Here is a 20,348-nt window from a genome sequence, read left to right as displayed (position 1 = left end):
GAAATGATTTTGAATAAGTTAAGAAAGTAATTTAATAACTCTATTGAAATATAGTGTTATTCCTAGTCTTTTCTATTACTTCTTTATTGTTTAACATTTTAATTGAATAATATCCTGTCATGGTGGTAATCCTCACACAGTTTTTTCATCCATGGCAATTAAATAGAATGCAAAATAGAATGAAAGAACAAAAGCCAATTAAAAACTACATCAGCTTATAAAAAGGCACGTGCCCCTGGCGATGAGGAAAAAAAATCTGTAGAATGAGCAACCAATATTATTTCCTTTGACCATTTGTAAGAAAGAAAATACGAAGAACCAGTAAGGAAAAGGTCCACTTTTGCCGTCTATGTTTACTCATATAGTCATATTGGCCCCTTATATTTGTTTTAAGGACATGTGCAACTCCGCTCTTTAGTCGGCAAATTTAGCATGAATTTGTTATTTATATTGATTAAAAGTAATTAAGTGAAAAGAAAAACATGCTTTTTCAAATCATAAATTTAAAAAAATAATAATAATTGTCATCAAACAATTGTTGTAAAATTGTGTATAATTTAAAAGAAACGCTTAAGAAATGAAAGAACCGTCCAAAATGATGAGAGACAAGAAAGGTTAAAGAGTTATGGCTTATGGGTATGAGGTTGGATGGTGTGTGTGTATACGCAATTTAGTGTATGTTGCATGTTTCATACTTTCGTGACTATTTTAAACAATGAAATGACTTAGATATCCTTGTTAGGTATCTCATATCTTCTTTATCTTCTCTTTTATTTTCTATAATTTTTTTTATTTGTTTCCTAAGAAAGTGAAATAAAATTCATCCATCCAAACTTAAAAAGGAAAGAACAACTTTTTGTTGTCTTTCCTCAATCTTTAACTCATTTATATTCAATGCACTTGATCAATTTCAGAATGATTCACTAATAAAACACAAAACCTAAATAAAAGTTTTCAAAAATCACTAATAATAATAAATCCTAAGTTAAGATAGTTTAGGCTTTTAAAATCAAGTATATGTTTCCTCCAATCAATTATCTTTATTAACTAATTTACCAACATATGTTTTAAGGTAAAAGGAGCTACAAGTTTAGAACGTGAGTCAAGAACTGGAAATTTTTATTCTGGGTGAGTTGGAAGTTAAAGTTTGTACTAATACATCTTTGGGATTCTTATTTTATTTATTTGCCCAACTTTCTTAAATCTTAATCTTGAGTATTCAATGAGATTCCTAACAGAAAAAGAAAAAGGCAATCAAGAATAAGAGAGAAAAAGGAGAAGAAAATGGAAGAAAGAGAAAAAAAAAAAAAAAGGAAGAGGAAGAATGTTATTCAAGTAATTTCACTAAAAATTAAACGTGATATTGTAACAGAAATAAATTAAAACACCAGAATGCCATATTTTAAAAATGTACGGACACCAGCTATTAATTATTCCAACCCATGTCTAATCTTTTATTTATCCCAGACGCTGCACTTTAACAGAGTTTTGAAACAAGGTTTGCATAAACACAATTATACAGTCTAAGGGCTATAATGGCTTAAAAAGCCTCAAGGACAAGATTGCTTTTACGGAATAGTCTAGGGCAAAATTGGGCCTTTCCCCAAACGAATAAGATGGGTATCCGAAACCACATTATAGAAGAGACAAACGAACCCAAAAATTTCTCTGGCATCCACTACACATATTACCCATCTGTCTTTGTACAGACGGCCACCACCCAAGAAACAAAAAGAATTTCCTACTACTTTATTAACTCTTCAACTCAAAGGCTGTATATATATATATATATATATATATATTCCTTTATATATAGCTGTTGATATGTTGCTTGTTATGTAAATTTGTAGTCTCAACAGAGTACTGAAGACACTGAGAGAGGATAAAGATAAGTATTGGAATACTCAAAGGAAATTGTGCCGCCATATATTAAGGGCTTGCCATTGTTAACAAGGCAATCATCATAGCGAAGGCGTTTGAAAATCTTCGGGTTGATTAGGCGAGCAGAACTGAACCAGCCACATCTGATGTGAATTCCGGAGATATCACAGCCGGTGACACAAATGTTAGTGATCTGAACAGTATAGGTGGGTATGCCGTTTGGAAGTGAAGTAGTAGATCCTTGATTTATTACAATATCAGCACTTGTACACGACTCTCCCGATATTCTTTTAGGTTCCACCATTGCCAATGCTGTGTGGTAAAACAGATACAAACAAAAAAGGAGCTTTACAATAAATTCTTGATAGCGATAGCCTAAGCTTTTAAAAGAAGGTAACAGCACACTTGGCTAATTCATTAAACATAATGTGATCCAAGTCTTACCCACCAATAAGGGAATCGTCAGCAGACAAAATACACTTTTTTGGAGGTGGGTCACAGGAATTTTAGGGGAAAAGTAACAGACAAATAACCCTCATAAGCAAGCATGGATAGGGTCCATATGTATCGCTACTCGAATTTAGCCATTTGCTTTTTCATGTATGAGCCATTCCCACTCTTTTGAAAATAAAAATTAAATCGAAGTCATAAATAATTAGTTAACAGTCCAAAACATTGACAAAGAGACACCTACCAAATTAGCAATTGACAACAGACGCACCTGTAACAAGCTAAACTAAAAGGGTTTTCAATGGGAAGGTAGCATAATAGAAACAGCAAACAGTAACCTAAGGGATCCCAGGAACCCTTCAAAAAAATACTCTCTATAGTTAGGGTACTGAGTACTGATGGACCAAAACACCAACGGTACACGTTAGAAAACGAGAAATGAGAAAAAGAGACGTGCACCCCTGACGCCACTATAGTACGCTTAATCTGAAAATTGCCATGGACACACTGATGCTACAGTGCTACTGCTACCAAAAAACCAATTGCAAACAGAAGCATAACAAAAACTGATCGTTGCAGGACCCTTCACACAAAGAAAGCCAAAGGATAGCAAAAAGAAAAAGAAAAATCCCCCGTATCCCGACACGATAAACAGTACTATTTCGCTCTTCTGCATTTCAAAAACCAAAACGAAACCCTAGAAGGAAATTTAGGATCTACTCACAGCGGCTAAGCAACTTTCGATTGGAAGAGGATTGTGTATGGTTCTCTCCTTTGGATATTAACTGGTTCGACTCCATCGATCCAACTTCACTTTTAACAACACCTTGAAACCAGAAGACCAGAAAACAAAAACAAAGAATTAGATAAATATTAAATAGAAAACAAATGATATCAGGTGTTTGTATGTGTAGATTTAATAATTAATACGGAATAAAGGCGACAAGAAACAGGAATTAATATAGAAAACAAAACACAAACCAACCACAGTAATGATAGAAACATTAAACAAATACAAAGGAATGTCTAGATCCATGGAATATGATTGTATTATTATTCTATGACTCACCTGTCCAAAAATAAACCATGAATATAAGCATAGCGAGGAAGGAAAGAGCCGAAACGACGGCCAACCTAAGCTTTAAAAAGGCTCTCATCGTCGGTAATGAAACTCCACTTTTCAGCGTGGAAATATAGAAAAGGGCAACCAACTTTTTGATTCTATCCAAAAGAAAAAAAAAAAAAAAAAGAGAGAGGAGCGAAACAAAAAGTCAAAACAACAGACAGTTAATTCGCATTGAGAACTCAATGAAAGCAACGAGTCAGACTCGGAGCGCTAAAACCGCCATAGATAGATAATATGCTTTTCTTTTTCACTAGAAACGAAGAGAGTCTCTCTCTCTCTCTCTCTAAATATATAGCAGATACTGATATCTGCATCAAAGAACGAGAATGCGTGTATTTATCAAATCACATCAAAGAGTTAGTAGAACAGAAACAACCGTCAGATTAAAAGAACAAGCGGTTGAGATTTGACTTTCAAATGCTGTGTTGGCTATAAAACGCTAGGACTCACGAGGTGAAGTTTAGCTTAGAAATGGACCAAAAAACGACGGCGATATGCACTAGTATTAAACAACTTGTTTAGCATAAAAAAGGCAAACACAGAAAAGTGAACTCAATACGAACAGTTTTTTTCAACTACGGTTTACATTTTTCATTTCCATTACAGCAATTTTTTCAAAAAATTTAAAAGAAAGAATAAAGACAAGTCTCTAGAAACGAAGAGATGAGGTTAAAAAGAGGAAGTTATTGAAGGAAGGGAAAGGTGTTTTGCTGAAACAGAAAAAGCAACTGTGGTATTTTCCGGGAAAATTTTGAGAATAGAAAATGTTTGGATAATAGAAAACAAATATAAAAAAAAAAAAATCAAACCGGCAGCAATAGCGGCAGCGGAATTTACTGCGCGAGAACAGTGTATACTGTAGACAAAGCAAAGAGTTCAGTAAAGTACCAAAAAACATAACACGGAGAGAGACAAGAAAAAAGAAAGCTTAAAGAGACAAAAATGGCAGAGAAAATCGGAAAAAGCCAGAAATGACAAAACACAAGAATCGCTAAAAAAAGTAGTTTGCTGATCAAAATGCATTTATTATTTTATATGAATATAAATAAACAAATGGACAGAACTAATATCCGCCTATGCAATTACACAAGTTAAACATAGAGAGCTTTTGACATTTGCTTCACCTCTGCGAAACTGGATAAAATGGATCCAATCGCACGGGTTAGATAGAAGAGAGAAAAGAGAACAATCAACACCGATACGCGTGCGTTTTGGAGGGGTCGAGAGGGTTAGGGTTATGTGTGTTCTTATTTTGTCTTGAACATGATGCTGATAGAAGCCTCTCTCTCTCTCTCTCTCTGGTGTATTTATAAGTTGGATGGATGGATTATGGAAGAAGTAAATAACCATGGTTAAGAGCGCACGTGGCTGTGGTAAGTGTGGAAATTGGAAAGAAATGAATGAATTATTACTAATTGACCATGGTTAAGGTGCACGTGGCTTTTATTGTATTTCTTTGCCTTTTTGACAGCAGAGAGTGTAGAAATGATGGTTACGGTGATTAGGGACGTGCGGTGTGATGTGGGAGCAGTGTAATTATTAAGTTTTGGCGCTCTTTTATCATTTAACAAACTAATTATCAGCCGTAGCAACGGTTCCGGTCCACTCCCATAATTGAAAACGCCCGGAATTAAAACAGGACTGTCACTGACATTTCGTTTCATCAAAATCGGACTGCCCGGAAGTGTAGTTTATCTCGGTTTTGGAATCGAAATGATTCCAGTCAGATTTCGGTTTAGAAATTGGATCCGGTTATAAACTTCGGGCCGGTTTATAAAAAAACATTTCTCAAATATAATTTTGGAAAGAAAGTCCTTTCATCCTAAAAAGAAAGAAAATCATAGTGCAAGTCACGAAAATAATAATTCAATAAAATATTGATTTGTAAACAAATAAATAGAATAAGTAGTTACGTTAGTAGATAATATGTGCTTAATCTTTTTTATTAATTCTTTCTGTGTACTAATTCTCTATTAATTATCATTTCATATTAAATATTCACATAAAAGATTCAAAATAATTTCTCCCTGAAATATCAATTTATCCATAGGATACGAAAGTTAATGTTTTTATAGTTGACATCATTACTTTTTACTATTTTAAATTGAAATATTCTTTTAAAATGTTAATTATAAATATTAATTTTATTAAATTAAATGATAATATTTATATTGATAATTGGAGGAGATTTCTAACTATTAATTATCAACTAACTAAGAAAAAAAGAAAACTACAATTTGAGGCTGAGAAAAAAAAAGTAATTATATATTTTTTTAAATCCCAAAATAAGCTGTGATATTATTATTATATTTAAAAATATTTACAATATATATTAAAAATTTTATCTAATTTTTTTAATACGCATACTTAATTTTTGATATGTAGAATTTTTACTTTGATATTTGTACTATTTTTGACACATAGAATTCAAACTTATATATAATTTTATAATTTTTTCTATTAATTTATTTATTAATAAGTTACATTCCTAATTAAACACTCATTCTAATCCTAAAAATAATATATTACTAATAGATTAATTTTGTAATTAGATAATGATTATTGTAAAAGCTAGCATATTATTATATTTAAATATTATATTAATTAATAAATTAGTGTACTAATTAAATAATAATTTTAATTATAAAAGATAATATCTTTAAATACTAATAAATTAATTTTTAAATTATATAATAATTTTTAATTTCATAAAAATGGTATACCAATTACATTGATAGTATTAATTTATATAATATTAGAGTCAACAAATAAATATTTTAAAAATAATTTATTGATATTATTAATTTAAAGATAATATTAATAGATAAATAGTTTATTAATGCAATAATATAAATAAAATCTTTAAGAAATTAAAGATATTTAGTTAGTTTGCTATTATTTTTAGAATTATTATAAATTAATATTAATTATTGAATAATTAATTAAATTATATTTATAAATTTAATTTTATAATTAAAATAATAATAACAGTTGTGCAATAAGATCTCAAGTTTTAAAATATTAAAAAATATTGTCAAATTTAGATAATTAAATCACTTAATTAGATTTTTAAAGAAAAGTTAATAACTTTAGTCTAGTAAAATGCTTTTTATTTTAAATTTAATCTTAAATCAATCAAAATTTGTTATGAGAAATTCATAAAATACAAGTATTTATACTATTAATATTTATAACATCTAAATTTAGACTTGTTGACAAAAGTGATTAAAACCTATTTATATATTTTTTTCCTTAGATCTAATTTAATATATCATTAAATATTTAATAACATCTAAACTTTAATAGTATAAAATATGCTTCTCTTAATCTATTATTTTCTTGTTAAAATTTTACTTTAACAAGTGTGGATTAGTAATAATTGCAGCGATCTTTATGAGGCCGGCCGGGTTTATTGGCTTTTTGGTGTCGGAGTAGAAATTTTAGGGGGCTGTTTGGGTAAGATTGTAGGCTTACCTGGATTAGGAATTGGGTTAGCGTGGTGTTGGTTTTGGGAATTTATGATCACCCTGAGTAATACGTGTATGGATGGATTGGAGTCGGGGATGAGGTAGACAAATAGGCGTGGAAAGTAAAATTAACCTAATAATTACCTCATTTACTGCGAGTTCCTTAATAACTCGCTTTAACTTTGCCAGTTGTCCATACGGGGAAGTCGTTGGACCGTAGGATGTCATTGTCAAGGCAATCTTCATGCTACAAGATTCAAGTCCCTGTTTGTCTGTCGTTGCAAATGGTCCAGCCATCCAATTTTCTGTATTCATTTGGGCAATGAAGCAAGCAGATAAAAACACAATAATATTAATCCTATGTTTGATGTGTTGCTACTTAAATTTTGTCAATTATTGGAATGTTCTCTAACTGTATAACCATATTTTAATGACATGTCATCCGCTTCATGTTTTCTTTAACCCTATTTTAAGGGTGCTGGTAATATCGGTGGAAAGATGCTACTGAAAGTGCAACTTGATTTGGATTTTTGGTAATTTAAAACATATTTTATATATCTCTATATATAGCATGTGAAATGATTTTATTCCTTACAATGGTCCAATTATGTTTGATTATACATCATGGAGTAACTTGTAAATTTAGAAGGTTAAATTGCTACTTCAATTTAATTTTTAAATAATCAGAATTATCTTTTTTGTGTTTTAAAAGTGTCAATACCGTATTCTAAATGTATTTTAACTGTATTCACTCTGCAATAAAAAATAAAAATAGTAAAACATTTTACGTGCATATATCTATAATCTGTGTGGATAAATGTTAGACATGTGTTTATATAAATAAAGAAAATCTGACACCAACAGTTGTATGTTTGGAGAATGTGGAGATCCCCTGACCATGAAATACAAAATGAGGAAGTGGATATGATTGTAGTAGTCCTCTCGGCCATGGTATTGGTGGGTAGTTGGCCCCAAATCGCTTCTCAGGACTAAGATCGGATACAATCATATAACTTCAGTCCCAATAATTAGGAAAAGGAAAGTTCAAAAAGAGATTGAATAAAAGAATAACATATGTGATTTTTTGGCCCTCCTAAACCCTAACCAATAATTACATGTCAAAAGAGGCCTTACTCTCAACTCCAACATTGGTGTTAGCTAATGTTGCATCAATAAAAATCTCCTCAAACACTACAAAAAATTATTAAAATAACAAATTTCACAACAAGAAGTGATCAAATTGACTATAGCAAACAAAATTATGAAGTGACTTCAAATATTTAGTAAAAGAATAATTTAGTTTACAATACTTGTAGATTTCTTCTTCTTTTTTTTTTATTGAACCATTAACATATCTATAAATATCACTAACTTTTTTTTGTGATTTTTAAATTCGACAACTATAAATTTATGTGTATACCTTTCTCTCATATATAAAACTGATAAGTGTTATACACGTTTAATATTTTTAAATTTTCATAATACAATATTACTATCCATATAAAATCTAAATTGGTCTAAATATGTTTATAAATAAGTCTTATAAGTACTTAACTTTCTCTCTCTCTCCATATAAATATATATAACTCATCTATTTATTAAATATAATATTTAATAATATTATTAAAATGTTAAAATTTTAAGATAAAAATACTATTTAATATAAAGTAACTAATTGAATATAATATTTAGTATAACATCTTTGTGAAAAATAAAAATTATTTATGAGAAAAGAAAGCTGTTTAAGCTACTTTGATTGACAAAACAGTTCAAGTCAGCCGGAAGGCTCTTTTCTGACCGATCCACTGAAAATCTAAAAATCAGATAGAGATTCTTATTCTTGTTCTAGTTCAGGTTATGGTTCGGCTAGGCCTCATAAAGGAAGAATTGCAAAAGAAAAATCGGATAGGCCTTTTTTGTTTATCCGTTTTGAAATGGTCACCTATTACACGGCTCACTAACTTTGCTCAGGGTGGGCGCAGGCGAGCTAAGCAAATTGCCCAAGAGGTGAAAGCGCTCGGAAGTGGCTCCAGAAATGAAGATAGGCGAGCCGAGCAAGACCTCCTTTTTTAGCTATATTTCAATATTTATATAAAAAAATTAAGTATAGCTAATCCCTAATATATTTATATTTTTAGAGAATTTTGAATTAATTGTATAAAAGAAGCAATTAAGACTTAAAATTATTGATTATTCTTCTAATAATTAAAAATATTTTTCTTATAATTATTTTTTAAAAGATTTTTGTTATGTTTACAAGGCCATGGTCCTGGTCCTGAATGACTAGAGCACCACTAACTCCTACAAACGCCTCACCGTTCTATAACACAAACACAATTCACAATTCGAAGGCAAACTGACAAAAGAATAATAATCGTAATGCAAAGGCAAGAACCTTTATTTTGTCTACACTTTGCTTCTTCTCCCAGATAATTGACATTAGCTTTGTGATCTCCAATACATATGTATCAAACAGGAGAATTAAGAAACTAAATTAGAGAGAATCACATACAAAAATGTGGTAACAATACCACTTTCTACAAATTCAAGGAAAATTACTAATAACACCTCCAGGTTCTACTCCCAGATTGCAGTCTCCTCCCACCTAGTAAATCTAAAACCTACAGATCTACAAAGATTACAGAATGCTATTTATCCAAAATTTGGAAGCTATACAGGAGACTGCAATTCCATATTACGGTCCAGCAGCTGTGCCTCAGTATTTCCTTTGCTATATCTATCAGCCTCAGGCAAGAAATTACAGGGGGAGAAAGCACGTGACCAGAGCCCAGTCAAGATTGAGAACATACTACGAACAATTCCACACCTAAGTTAGCAACATTCAGAAGCCGAAAGGTTTGTCTGGCCAAGTCATGGGAAAACAGGGTGCCCAAAAAAACAAAAGAATGAAGCTATACATGACTAATAACGTGGAAGTTACGTTAATTATTTGCGCTCTTATCTTTCTGCTCTATAGTTGGGAGATTTCATCTTTTCCAATAGCCTCACCTTGTCGAGCAACTGTTGGATGGTATTAGAAGCATCCTACAAGAAAATGTCAACCATGAGATGCCCTACTCAGGTATAAATTAACTCATTCAAAAAGAATAGAAAAATTCACCCTCCCTCTTTAGTGAGTGGGCAAATACCTTGTACTTTTTCCTCAAATTTTCTTCTTCCTTGTCTCGTCGATCCCTTTCCTCTGAGAATATATCAATAAGACTTTCTTGCTCCTTATTCAATTCCTCAATTTTTTGCTGTGCCTCCTGTAACTGCAGCAGAACAATCGGCAGTTTCAAAATTTAAAAAAATGGAAAAGAAAGAGGAATGAAGCATTCTAAAAGGTAATGAGCTATTCCCCCAAAGAATTTAATGCATTTGCTTTTGTATAAACTTTATAATTTATATCATAGACACAGATTCTCGCCCATAAATAGGAGAAGGCTGGATAAAATAACCCTTGCCAAGGATCTATAAGAGTCGAGTCCTTCCTTTTTATTTTTCTTTCCCTTTGGAAGGGCAGGTGGGTGGGGAAAGATTAGATGAGATTCAAAGCCATAGTCACATAAGCTGGTCATAATTAAGTTACAATTTACAAATAGCACAAAGACATGCATTAACAGATGTGCGTTGACCTCTTGGATCCCCATTTTCCCAGTATCACCAGCAAAGTAACTAACTAAAATAAGATAATAAGGTCTATACCTGTATCTCAAGTGATTTACACTTGTTACACATCGATCCATGCATCATTTCACCTTGAAACTCTGCTTCCCTTTTCTTTAATCTACAAATGGAAAACGTGGTTAACAAGTTGAAAAAGTTAATACTGCATCTAGAAATAGAAATAATCACCTTTCCCTCAGCTCCTGGTTCTCTTGCTTCAGCTCGTTAATATTGCATAAATCAGATTCTGGAAGGACATGCTGACTGTTATCAACTTTACCTGCCTGCAAATCAAACATAAGAATAGTTTAATATTAAAAGAACATTAGCAGAGCCCAAAAGACATGCCAACATGCACCAACAGATAGTTTTTCCAACAATGGCGACTGCCCATGAAATGCAAAATTAGTTTTGTCAACAATTCAACTTAGGAAATCCTCAAGGTTGAGGTCCTGAAGCAGTCACAAGAAGCATAGCATAAAAGCCTCTCGCAACAAAAAACAAATAATACTACTCGCTTTAGCGATAATGAATAGGTAAGAATTTCTTCACATCCTTACTAGCTGATAGGATCCACTTTTGTAGAGAGTTGAACTTCAACATTCTCTATAATCAAAATCAAGTAAAACGAGTATTTTATGTTAAAAAGAAGGAACCTTAGACTGGGATCTGGTGACTGCTTGCTGAGTTGTATCTTCTAAGGGTGAAGATAAACGAACCATATGAAGCCCATCTTGTCTAGTGGGAAGAGCAATATGCGCATCGTTGTCATCGACATCATGTAAAGAAGGTGATGATGGTGCTTTTGAATGTGTTTTTCTTCCGGATCCGGTTGATGTCTTTGTTCCGTCACTTCCATTACTGGAGACATGTCCATTGGCATAAGCAGGGTTTCCATTTTTTGCAAATGTATCTGATCCCTTTCCTCCATTTTGGTTTGCATGAGAATAGAATTTGTCTGAAAGTGAAGACAATCCCTTGCCTCTCAAAGCAGAATACTTCTTAGACTGGGAAGACACTTGTGAATAATCAGGAGAAGATCCTACAAGTAGAGATAATTTCGTGCAATATTACTACCATTACCAACAAGCATCCATAAACAGAAAGACAATACATTTACTAGCAGGTATCTAAAATCAGTAAAAGGCCCAAAAAGATACCCCCATCTGTACTCTCATTTATAAATCTTTTATTTCGGCGTGGAGCATACCCAATTTTGTGACAGTTAGTAGACCTACAAAAGTAAAACATTAGTACTAAACATTAGAAAACCTTAAAAGCAACTCATAGAGTACAAAAGAGCAATTATGGATAGTCAGATATCTAAAAATTTAAATCCATTGATAAATGGGCTTGAGTAAAACTCAATCCCAAAAGCTAGCTCAAAGGAAGAGGGTACCTAATCCACATATATACACCATAACAGCCCAGTAACTAAGCGATGTGAGATAAATATAACTTCTAACACCCTCCCTCACGCTTAGCATGACATGCAAACAGGCCGGGTCCAAACCCATCACTCAGACAAAAGGCCGGCTTTGATACCATAATAAATGGGTTTGGGTAGAACTCAATCCCAAAAGCTAGCTCAAAGAAAAAGGGTGCCCAATCCAGATGTGGGAAAAATACAACTTCTAACAGCTATGAACAACAAACCAGTAAGTCTTTTGCATCTGAACAAGGCGAGCCTCAAGTCTTGCAAGAACTGTTGTACGCTCAAATCCCTGCTTATCATGTGCTGGTTCAACGAAATTAGCTTCTAGCACACCTGCCAGCAGACACACAATGCCTCAGATCGACTAACTTAATAGAAATAGATACTTAGGAAGCACATTCCGCAACTATGTAAAAATACCTATAACTCCACGGCCATCACTTCCAGCAGCATTCCAAAGCCTCCAAAATGGCTGAAAAGGTTGGTGTCATTTGGAATCGACACAAGTATGTACTAGAAAGTCCAACCATGTTAAGTTTTAAAAGCTAACCTTAATGAGTCGATTTTTGTGATAAACATTGAAACCCTGAACATCAATATGATGCTTCGCATCTTTCACAAAGCCAATAGTCACAATAGCTGCCATATGCTGTCAAGATTTGTAACCAATCAGCATCGAGATTGAGATATGCAGATGGTAAAAAAACTTACAACATCCAGCCAATGGATGTATGCCACGTACAAGGATGTATTACACTTAACCAATGGATTTATGCCTCATACACAGTAAAACACCAACACGAATGTGGCTTTCATCCCTTGCTGGGTGTAAAATACCCAGTGTAGGCAAGTACTTTTCCAAGCAAATATGTATTGAGAAGAGATTATAATGCATTTACATTCAAGTTAAAGTCTTTTGCAACTCCATCGGCACTCTGTGGCCGGTACGTGATCTCCTGAGACAGCATCATATCGTTCACTATATTATGGTGCTCAACATCTTTTCCACGAAGAATGATTCGAAAGCAAGGAGGAAGTCTCAAATAGAGAATGGACGCATAACTCTGGAGGTAGACATAGAGAAGCATAGTCAGGATTAAGTAATACGAGAGGAGATAGACCTAAAATGTTTAAAGATAGCACCTGTCCACTGACAGAAGCCTTTTCAGTTTAGACTTTATACATTCTAATAGCAATCATGCACATTTAGATTTACTTGCTACTTAATTATTTCTAAACTGTTCATGCACAGAAATTCCATTTGAGAGACAATCATACATTAGTCTTTGGGTGTTTATCTAACCTCTCCTGAAACAAGGAGATTACCCATTCAGCTACTTCTAACAAGCAATAGATAGAATTGTTCCAATCTACTACATAAATGAAAAAAATAGTTTTAGCAGACTAGGTACCCTTAATGAATGCCTGTAAGTCAAGAAGTGTCTGGAGTTTGGAAACTCTTTTGCCATTTGTATATTCTTCTCATCTCGATTTACACCTCTGAGTTGGATATCCTGCCAGATGTAAACCATGTAAATATACCCTTGCAAACAAGATAATGCTAAAAATCTAATTTCCCTTCAATCAAAGCAGAAAGAAAATTATAAGCAAAAGGATGGTAGATGTTAATATAGCATACATGAGGATCAGTGTCAAAATCAAGCTCCAGCGATCCTTCATCGTCCTCCCAGAGATTGTAAATTACTATCCGTGTCCCATGATCCGACATCAGATTAAACTACAGAGTAGAAAAGGACAGTATGCCAATAATATAAATAATATAACTGACAATCATAAAGCTGCCCTGAATTATGTTAGAAACAAGAAGCGTCAAATTGAAAAGAAAGATAAAGAGAAACTTTTATGCATCAACTGTTGAATATGCAGTGATGTCTCAAATCATTGCAATATAACAGTTACAATTCAACCAAAAAGGATGAAAACAAAAATGGGAGGAAAACTGACGGCTGCATACTTGCATGTGGCCAAAATTGTCCCCGCACAAGCATGCATGTGTCAAGGAATTGTTATGCTACCAAACAAAATGTTCTCAGGGAGATTGTTGGTATTTGGCAGCAGCAATGTACAGTTATTGACAAGGCAGCCACCATAACAGCCTCACCACTAGGATGATGTTAAGAAGTAGAGCATAGAATACAAAAAAAAAACCTGACGAAGGAGGTCTGCCTCACTGGAAAATGGTGACCACTGAACTATTGTCTCTACATTTCTGTTCCAATCACCACTAGATGATCGTATCATTTTGTTCCATTCTTGCCCTTTTCTTTCATAATCAAGCTTATACATAACATATACGTGTGTTAGAAATGCAAGATCAAAATATAAAGACAATCAGAATGTAACAGCAAAAGAAAAGGCATGATTCACATTGCAGAATAAAGACGAGGAAAGCTATTGCAGACTAGTAAAAGCAAGCAAGTTGAATTGATTTAGTGACAGGGATTACATGCACCATGCAATCCAAACTTCACGAGTTCAACCAAGACAGTCAATAGAGAACTGCAGGATCCCAAACTCAGCACACCTATTAATATATATTAAACTTCCAATTGCAAACCATTGTGCAAAAGAAGCTGAAAATGCATCAACTAAATGCAATATATCTAAAACTAAAGCCACTGCAGGAACGATAACATCTAAAGCATAATCACAAGGAGAAAAAAGAAGAAAAAAAAAGTTCCAAAAATTGGCACTTCTATATAGGCTCTTTAATGTTGGTCGACCGATAACGTGGTTATGCAACTCAATAGTGAATTAATACAAAAAATTACATTTTTAGAAAACAATATTCCACCTAATTATTCTGTATCTCTCATTTCTGTTTTTCAGTAATTAAAGGAAAAAGAAAAAAGCTGGTCTCTTATAGCAAATGTAGCAAGCATCCTACCTTGCTACACATGACTAAACCTGCTCCTATTCTGAACTTCTAAGCCTAAGGTCACTAGTATACTCAATTCCAACCAAAATTGCTATGCTGGTGGATTTATTCCTTTCAGTGAACTCGACCAAAAGGGAAGAAAAAGCTGTGCAAGGCACTAAGCAAAGGAACAACAGCAAATTTGAAGGAAAACATAAACAGTAAACGAGCACCATAATAAAGTTCCAAAGGTACCAAAAAGTATGCAAGAGGAAGTAAATTGAAGGGCTGAGTACTGGACTTAGAGATCCCGAACCATACCGAAAAACCGAACCGAAAATATCCATTGACCATTTGACTTTCTCCAAATCGGACCGCAAAATTTTCTTTTGATACAGTTCTGGATCTCATTAGTTATCCGTATCAAGAATCGTACCGAACCATTCCATATTGTCCCGAACCGAAAAACCAAAACTAGAACCGATTTACAATTTTATTTATTCATAAATATGATTATTCTTGTAATAGATAAATTCAAATCTTAAGCTTAAACTTAAAATCAAATATAAAATAGAGTCATTAAGTTTTAAATTTTATTACAATATTAATTATTCACCAAGTTTATTTCGATTTTATAGCAAAGTTACAAGTTCACATTGTTATCGTTCATTTAATCAAAAAAATATAGGACCCAGAATTTCTTTTAAATCTTAATAATGAAAGTTATTCTCATACCAAACACATTAATTTACTAACTTATGATGATATAGTGCTAACATGATATTAATTATATTTATAAAGTAATTCTTACTAATAATGTGTTTTTTAGTAAAACAACACTATATTGCATTAGAGGGGTCAGATGAAATGTATTTAACAGTTGGACAATGAAATATTGCAAATATTCAGCTTGGTGGATTGGAACTATTAAATATAAATTTACTTGATAAACACTTTTTTATTAGTTTGGTGGATTGAACATAAACTTTTCTAATATGTAGTTGTTGAATACAAGTATAATATAATTGTAGTGATTTTATTTTTTGTATAATTTTAAATTAACTTTAGTCCAATTGATTTAAGCTAAAAAATATTTTTAATTATTTAAAAATAGAAAATCTCAAATCTCCATTCTCACGTACTGTATTAAACTGTTCCATTAGACTCAAATCTCCATACCGAACCATATCGAGGAGATTTTTATGCTACGGTATGGTTTTAGAGATCCAATTTTAAAATCTCCAACATTTGGTACGATTCTGGAGATTTTCAAATCCCCGGATTTCCCTGAACCGTGCTCACCTCTACGTTTTACTCCATAAAGTACTAACAAAATGACCAAATAATGAGAGCCAACTAAGCTTGGCTCAGTTTACACACCTATGGGTAAACAAAGTGCAGGTCATGGATTGAAGTCCTTACCCCCAAAAATTAATCAAATTATGAACTTGACTCGCCATAGGCAGTATTGACTAAAATGGATGACGATAGTCAGAACTATAAGACCTAACTCATACAAAAAAAGGTACCAAAAGAAGCAAACACAAATGGAAGGAAGAACCCATGAGAAAATTCACATGAAAAGTGATCTAAATTATCACGAAAATCGTTCTGCGTGCTGCCTCCGGAAATAGTTATTTTCTGACAGATAAAATATGAGTAAGATGGAGAGTGAACTATTGCATTGCATGATAATTTAATTACCATGGGGACCACAATATCTTCTTTTCCGGTACTCCTCAGAAAAGTGTACGACAGCAATCCAATGCTCTGCGTAGGACTGAAAGCAAACTAATTTAGTTACTTCCCACAGCATACGAAAATAACATCAGAAATGAAGCACAAAAATTTTGTAATATAATCAAACAATAGCAAACCAAACAATAAACTGAAACTAAAGACAAAAGTAAATAATTATGCATGTGGATGACTAATCATATCAAACAGTAAATCAACATGAGAAAACTAAAATGCCTGCAGGGAAAAATATTTTTCCCAAAAGTAAAACTAATTGTAACTTGCATAATTTGATCAAACAATAAGGCCATTAATTCCATAGTTCTCTCAATACTTTTATGCATCACTATTTTTATTGATGAAGAAATTTTCACAAGGAAAAGCATGCAAGATAAGTGCCAGATCCAGTTCACACAATTTGCAAGTTTCCGCACATCCTTTATTGGAAAATAGATCAAGGTTTTCAATATTAAATAGCTTATCACAATCTGAGCAAAAAAAAAAAAAAAAAGAAAAGCTGATTACAAGGAAATAAAGTATAATAGTAGTGAACTCCCCTCCTAGATGTAGTAATTATCTTAACAATGGTAAACAATAGTGATAACTCTCCTGCATTCCAAGAAACTGTCAAAAGGTTATCCAAGTTATGAAAAGGCCAGTTGACAGCAGACAATTCAATCAGGCGATCTATCTCTGTTCCGACCACCAAAAGAAAATGAGGAAGTAGCATTTGCCAACAACAGAGACGAAATTAAAAAAAAAAAATACAATTCAAACAAAAAAAACATGAAGTGCAAACCTTTTTCCATCCTTCCCAGGGCAGCGTGAGAATACGATAACATCTGCTCCAAGCCTCATGGTGCTAGTCTTAAATCCATTGCCGTCTGGTAGAAAGCGTATCGAAACTCAAAATGATGCTCATAACAGATCAGAAAAAAGTCATAAGTGTCACAGAATCCTAGTTAAAAGACGTGTAGCTTACACTGTCCAATGGTGTTAGCCACTTTGCTTTTTGCAGAATACCCCAAGGACATGCATTGTCGCATTTTATCTGGATCCATTCCACCACCATTATCTGCATCCAAGTTTTAACCAAAAGAATTCCAGAATCAACATACAGATAATATCTTATCATTAAACAACCAAAAAGATTTAAAAACTTTATTTCTTTTTTTAACAAAAATAATGAGGACAAGTGAGCAAGGTTGAAGATATTACATAAAGTACACAATCCACAACTTGAAAATTCAATTTAATAAATATCATAATCAGAGATTCACTGTCTGTTTAAAATATAATAATATGGTTCAAGTAAAATAACACTCCCCTGAGAAAAGGTTTTAAGACAAGTGATCCGCGTAAACAACAACTTACAGCAATAAAACCAATAATCAATATATCCAACAACCTATTTATTAAGTAATGCTACTGTTACAGTTAAACAGCTATGTCTAAAACCATACTCAGGCACCGCACAGAGTGAGACGAATACCTTCAATCAACAACATTCGGCTCCCATCCTTCCAATTTGCAAGCATATCAATGTTAACATAAGTTGCTCCATAGCAAACCTGAGATTAATAGGGAAATACCATCAAACAGAAGAGAAAGAAATTCCATTCACCATCTTCTCTGAAAAATATCTGACAAAAAGTACCTCATCCAGTGCATTGTCCAGAAGTTCTGCAAATGCTGCAAAGTAAGATAAATATAGACAGCTGAGCTTAAAGAAATAGAAACCTATATCAAACCAAGATAAAATCTAAACATCGTAAAAGGATAATACAAGTTTACCTCCAAGAGCCCACTTATGACTGGTAGCATTGGAATGTAAAAACTTAGGATGAACCCTGACATGATCCATCCCACCTAGAGATAACAAGGAAACATGAGAGTTATTAATGCCACATGTCAGAGAATAATGCTTAGGGATAGTTGGCCAACTATAGCTGTGTCATAGTTGGTTACATTCCCATCATAATTTATCCATTAACAATTGATTTTTTTACACAAGCTGCATGCTAAGCATCCACAAGAGCGACTAGGATTGTAATCACAGTTGCCCAACTAGGTCAGGGAGTTCTGTAATTTAAATACAAAATTTAGTTTGTTGACCATGTAGTTCATTGAGAAGTTCATCACATGATGGAAACAAAATCTTCCGTAGAAAAAGAGATTGACAGGAAAGATAAGACAAGATCCCTATCACAAGATGAGGGTAACAAAATAAAGAGGTACAACTGTACAAGAAAAGCCAGCCATAATCCAAAACCACAGAAATGGAATAAAAAGTCAGAGCAGAAAAGACTTAAGACAGTAAAAATATGCATAAAGCTGTCAAATCTCCCAATACAAGATTGAAAATCAATCAGTCATAGCATAATGTAACCAACATTGGTCATAGGCATACGGCAAGTTTTGAGAAGTAGCCAGTTCTCCCATAAATTCCCAACTCAAAAAAAAAACATCGAAAAACATATGCAATTCTAATATACAATTAAAATTAATTTTAACATTCTCAATTAATAGTTATTAGCATAATAGCACCATTTCCTAATTAATACTTACATTAAAGACTACTAAACAAAAGGAAAATCAAAATCCTCCAGTGCTCAAATACTTCTTAAGTCATTTAATTATAAATGGAAACATATTAAAGACTACCAAAAGAAAGTTAAAAAGGTATAGCATGCAAAGTTAAGAAACTTACCAGTAGATAAATCCCAATCACCACAAGGAGCACCTTCATAATCTCCAGCCTTCCAAAACTGCTTACAACTCTGATCAATAAGACACACATTGTCATTCCCCTGCACCGTCGTTAGCATCGCCTCCGCCGGAACCTGATTGAGTGGTGCTAGAAACCCCACAGGTAATACCACACCTAACTCTTCGAGCTTCCTCTTTTTCTTGGAAATTCCTTCACCATTAGGAAAAAACCTAGCTCCATTATCCGATTCAGAATCCGAGTCACTGCTGCTGCTACTGCTACTGCTACTGCTACTACTAAGCTCAATCAACACCGGAGGGCCTGGTAGAACGCTGTCGTTTCCACGATTCGAGTCTGCCGTGCCAAAAGTTTCAACGATCTCTCGCTTTACGGGAATGTCCATGGGATTCTTTTGTTTGTTTTTTTGGATCTTCTTTATCTTTTATCTAAAAACAGCAGTTAACGAAAGATATAATATTCACTTGGCTTTTAATTTTTGCATGACAAAAATGATCTTCAAAAAGGTTAAATAGAAAGAAGAGATATTTTTGGCTCTGCAAACAAGAAAAAGGTTCGGTTTGCACGGGAGAAAGTGCCTGTGGTTGGATTGCCGGGACTCTTTCTGTTTGCGCTTCAAAAAAAAGAGCGAAGGTGCGAAACACTTTTTTCTCTTCTGTCAGCTTATTAACTGTGCCTGGGACCGGCGTTCAGCCGAAGTTTAAGCGGCGTGGAAACTGGGAACTTATTCGACAATGCCATGGCGGTTACAAAACTTGCGTTACGGTCCAATCATTTGTGGTTTCGTGGTTGTACTTGAGTAGAATTCTCATGAATTGAAATTCTCTGACCTTTATCATAACATTAAATTCAATAATAATTTTATTATTTAATAAATAATTGTCCACTATATAGAATTAAATTTAATTTTTTAATAAAACTCTAATTATTTAATTAATTTTTAATAATAAAAGTATAAAATAAAATAATTTAAATTTAAC

The 20,348-nt window shown here is 33.1% G+C and overlaps 2 protein-coding genes across 3 annotated transcripts; both read right to left on the bottom strand.

The window, feature by feature from the left end:
* Positions 1-1,426: 1,426 nt before the first annotated feature.
* On the bottom strand, positions 1,427-4,808 carry LOC107261849 (protein TAPETUM DETERMINANT 1-like). The gene is made up of 4 exons (XM_015723906.3): positions 4,582-4,808; positions 3,401-3,552; positions 3,056-3,157; positions 1,427-2,193 (listed from the first exon to the last, which is right to left on the bottom strand). The coding sequence occupies exons 2-4, from the start codon at positions 3,486-3,488 to the stop codon at positions 1,853-1,855; spliced, it is 531 nt and encodes a 176-aa protein (XP_015579392.1). The 5' UTR covers positions 3,489-3,552; positions 4,582-4,808; the 3' UTR covers positions 1,427-1,852.
* A 4,484-nt stretch (positions 4,809-9,292) lies between these two features.
* Positions 9,293-20,067, bottom strand: LOC8269181 (protein MICRORCHIDIA 7). Of its 2 annotated transcripts, XM_002511086.4 has the most exons (20): positions 19,351-20,067; positions 18,435-18,509; positions 18,298-18,332; positions 18,133-18,211; positions 17,623-17,715; positions 17,440-17,524; positions 16,608-16,683; positions 14,195-14,323; positions 13,665-13,763; positions 13,438-13,539; positions 12,925-13,089; positions 12,576-12,674; positions 12,446-12,497; positions 12,247-12,358; positions 11,751-11,824; positions 11,247-11,632; positions 10,780-10,874; positions 10,630-10,711; positions 10,074-10,196; positions 9,293-9,969 (listed from the first exon to the last, which is right to left on the bottom strand). In XM_002511086.4, the coding sequence occupies exons 1-20, from the start codon at positions 19,751-19,753 to the stop codon at positions 9,883-9,885; spliced, it is 2,451 nt and encodes an 816-aa protein (XP_002511132.2). In that variant the 5' UTR covers positions 19,754-20,067; the 3' UTR covers positions 9,293-9,882. The 2 variants fall into 2 exon arrangements, with proteins under 2 accessions (XP_002511132.2, XP_015580718.2); XM_015725232.3 differs by lacking the exon at positions 14,195-14,323.
* Between the last annotated feature and the right edge of the window lie 281 nt (positions 20,068-20,348).

This window comes from Ricinus communis, chromosome 4 (genome assembly GCF_019578655.1).
Source record: "Ricinus communis isolate WT05 ecotype wild-type chromosome 4, ASM1957865v1, whole genome shotgun sequence".
NCBI classification, from domain to species: Eukaryota; Viridiplantae; Streptophyta; class Magnoliopsida; order Malpighiales; family Euphorbiaceae; genus Ricinus; species Ricinus communis.
The sequence above is the reverse complement of the archived record's forward strand: the minus strand, read 5'-3'. Positions and strand labels throughout refer to the sequence as shown.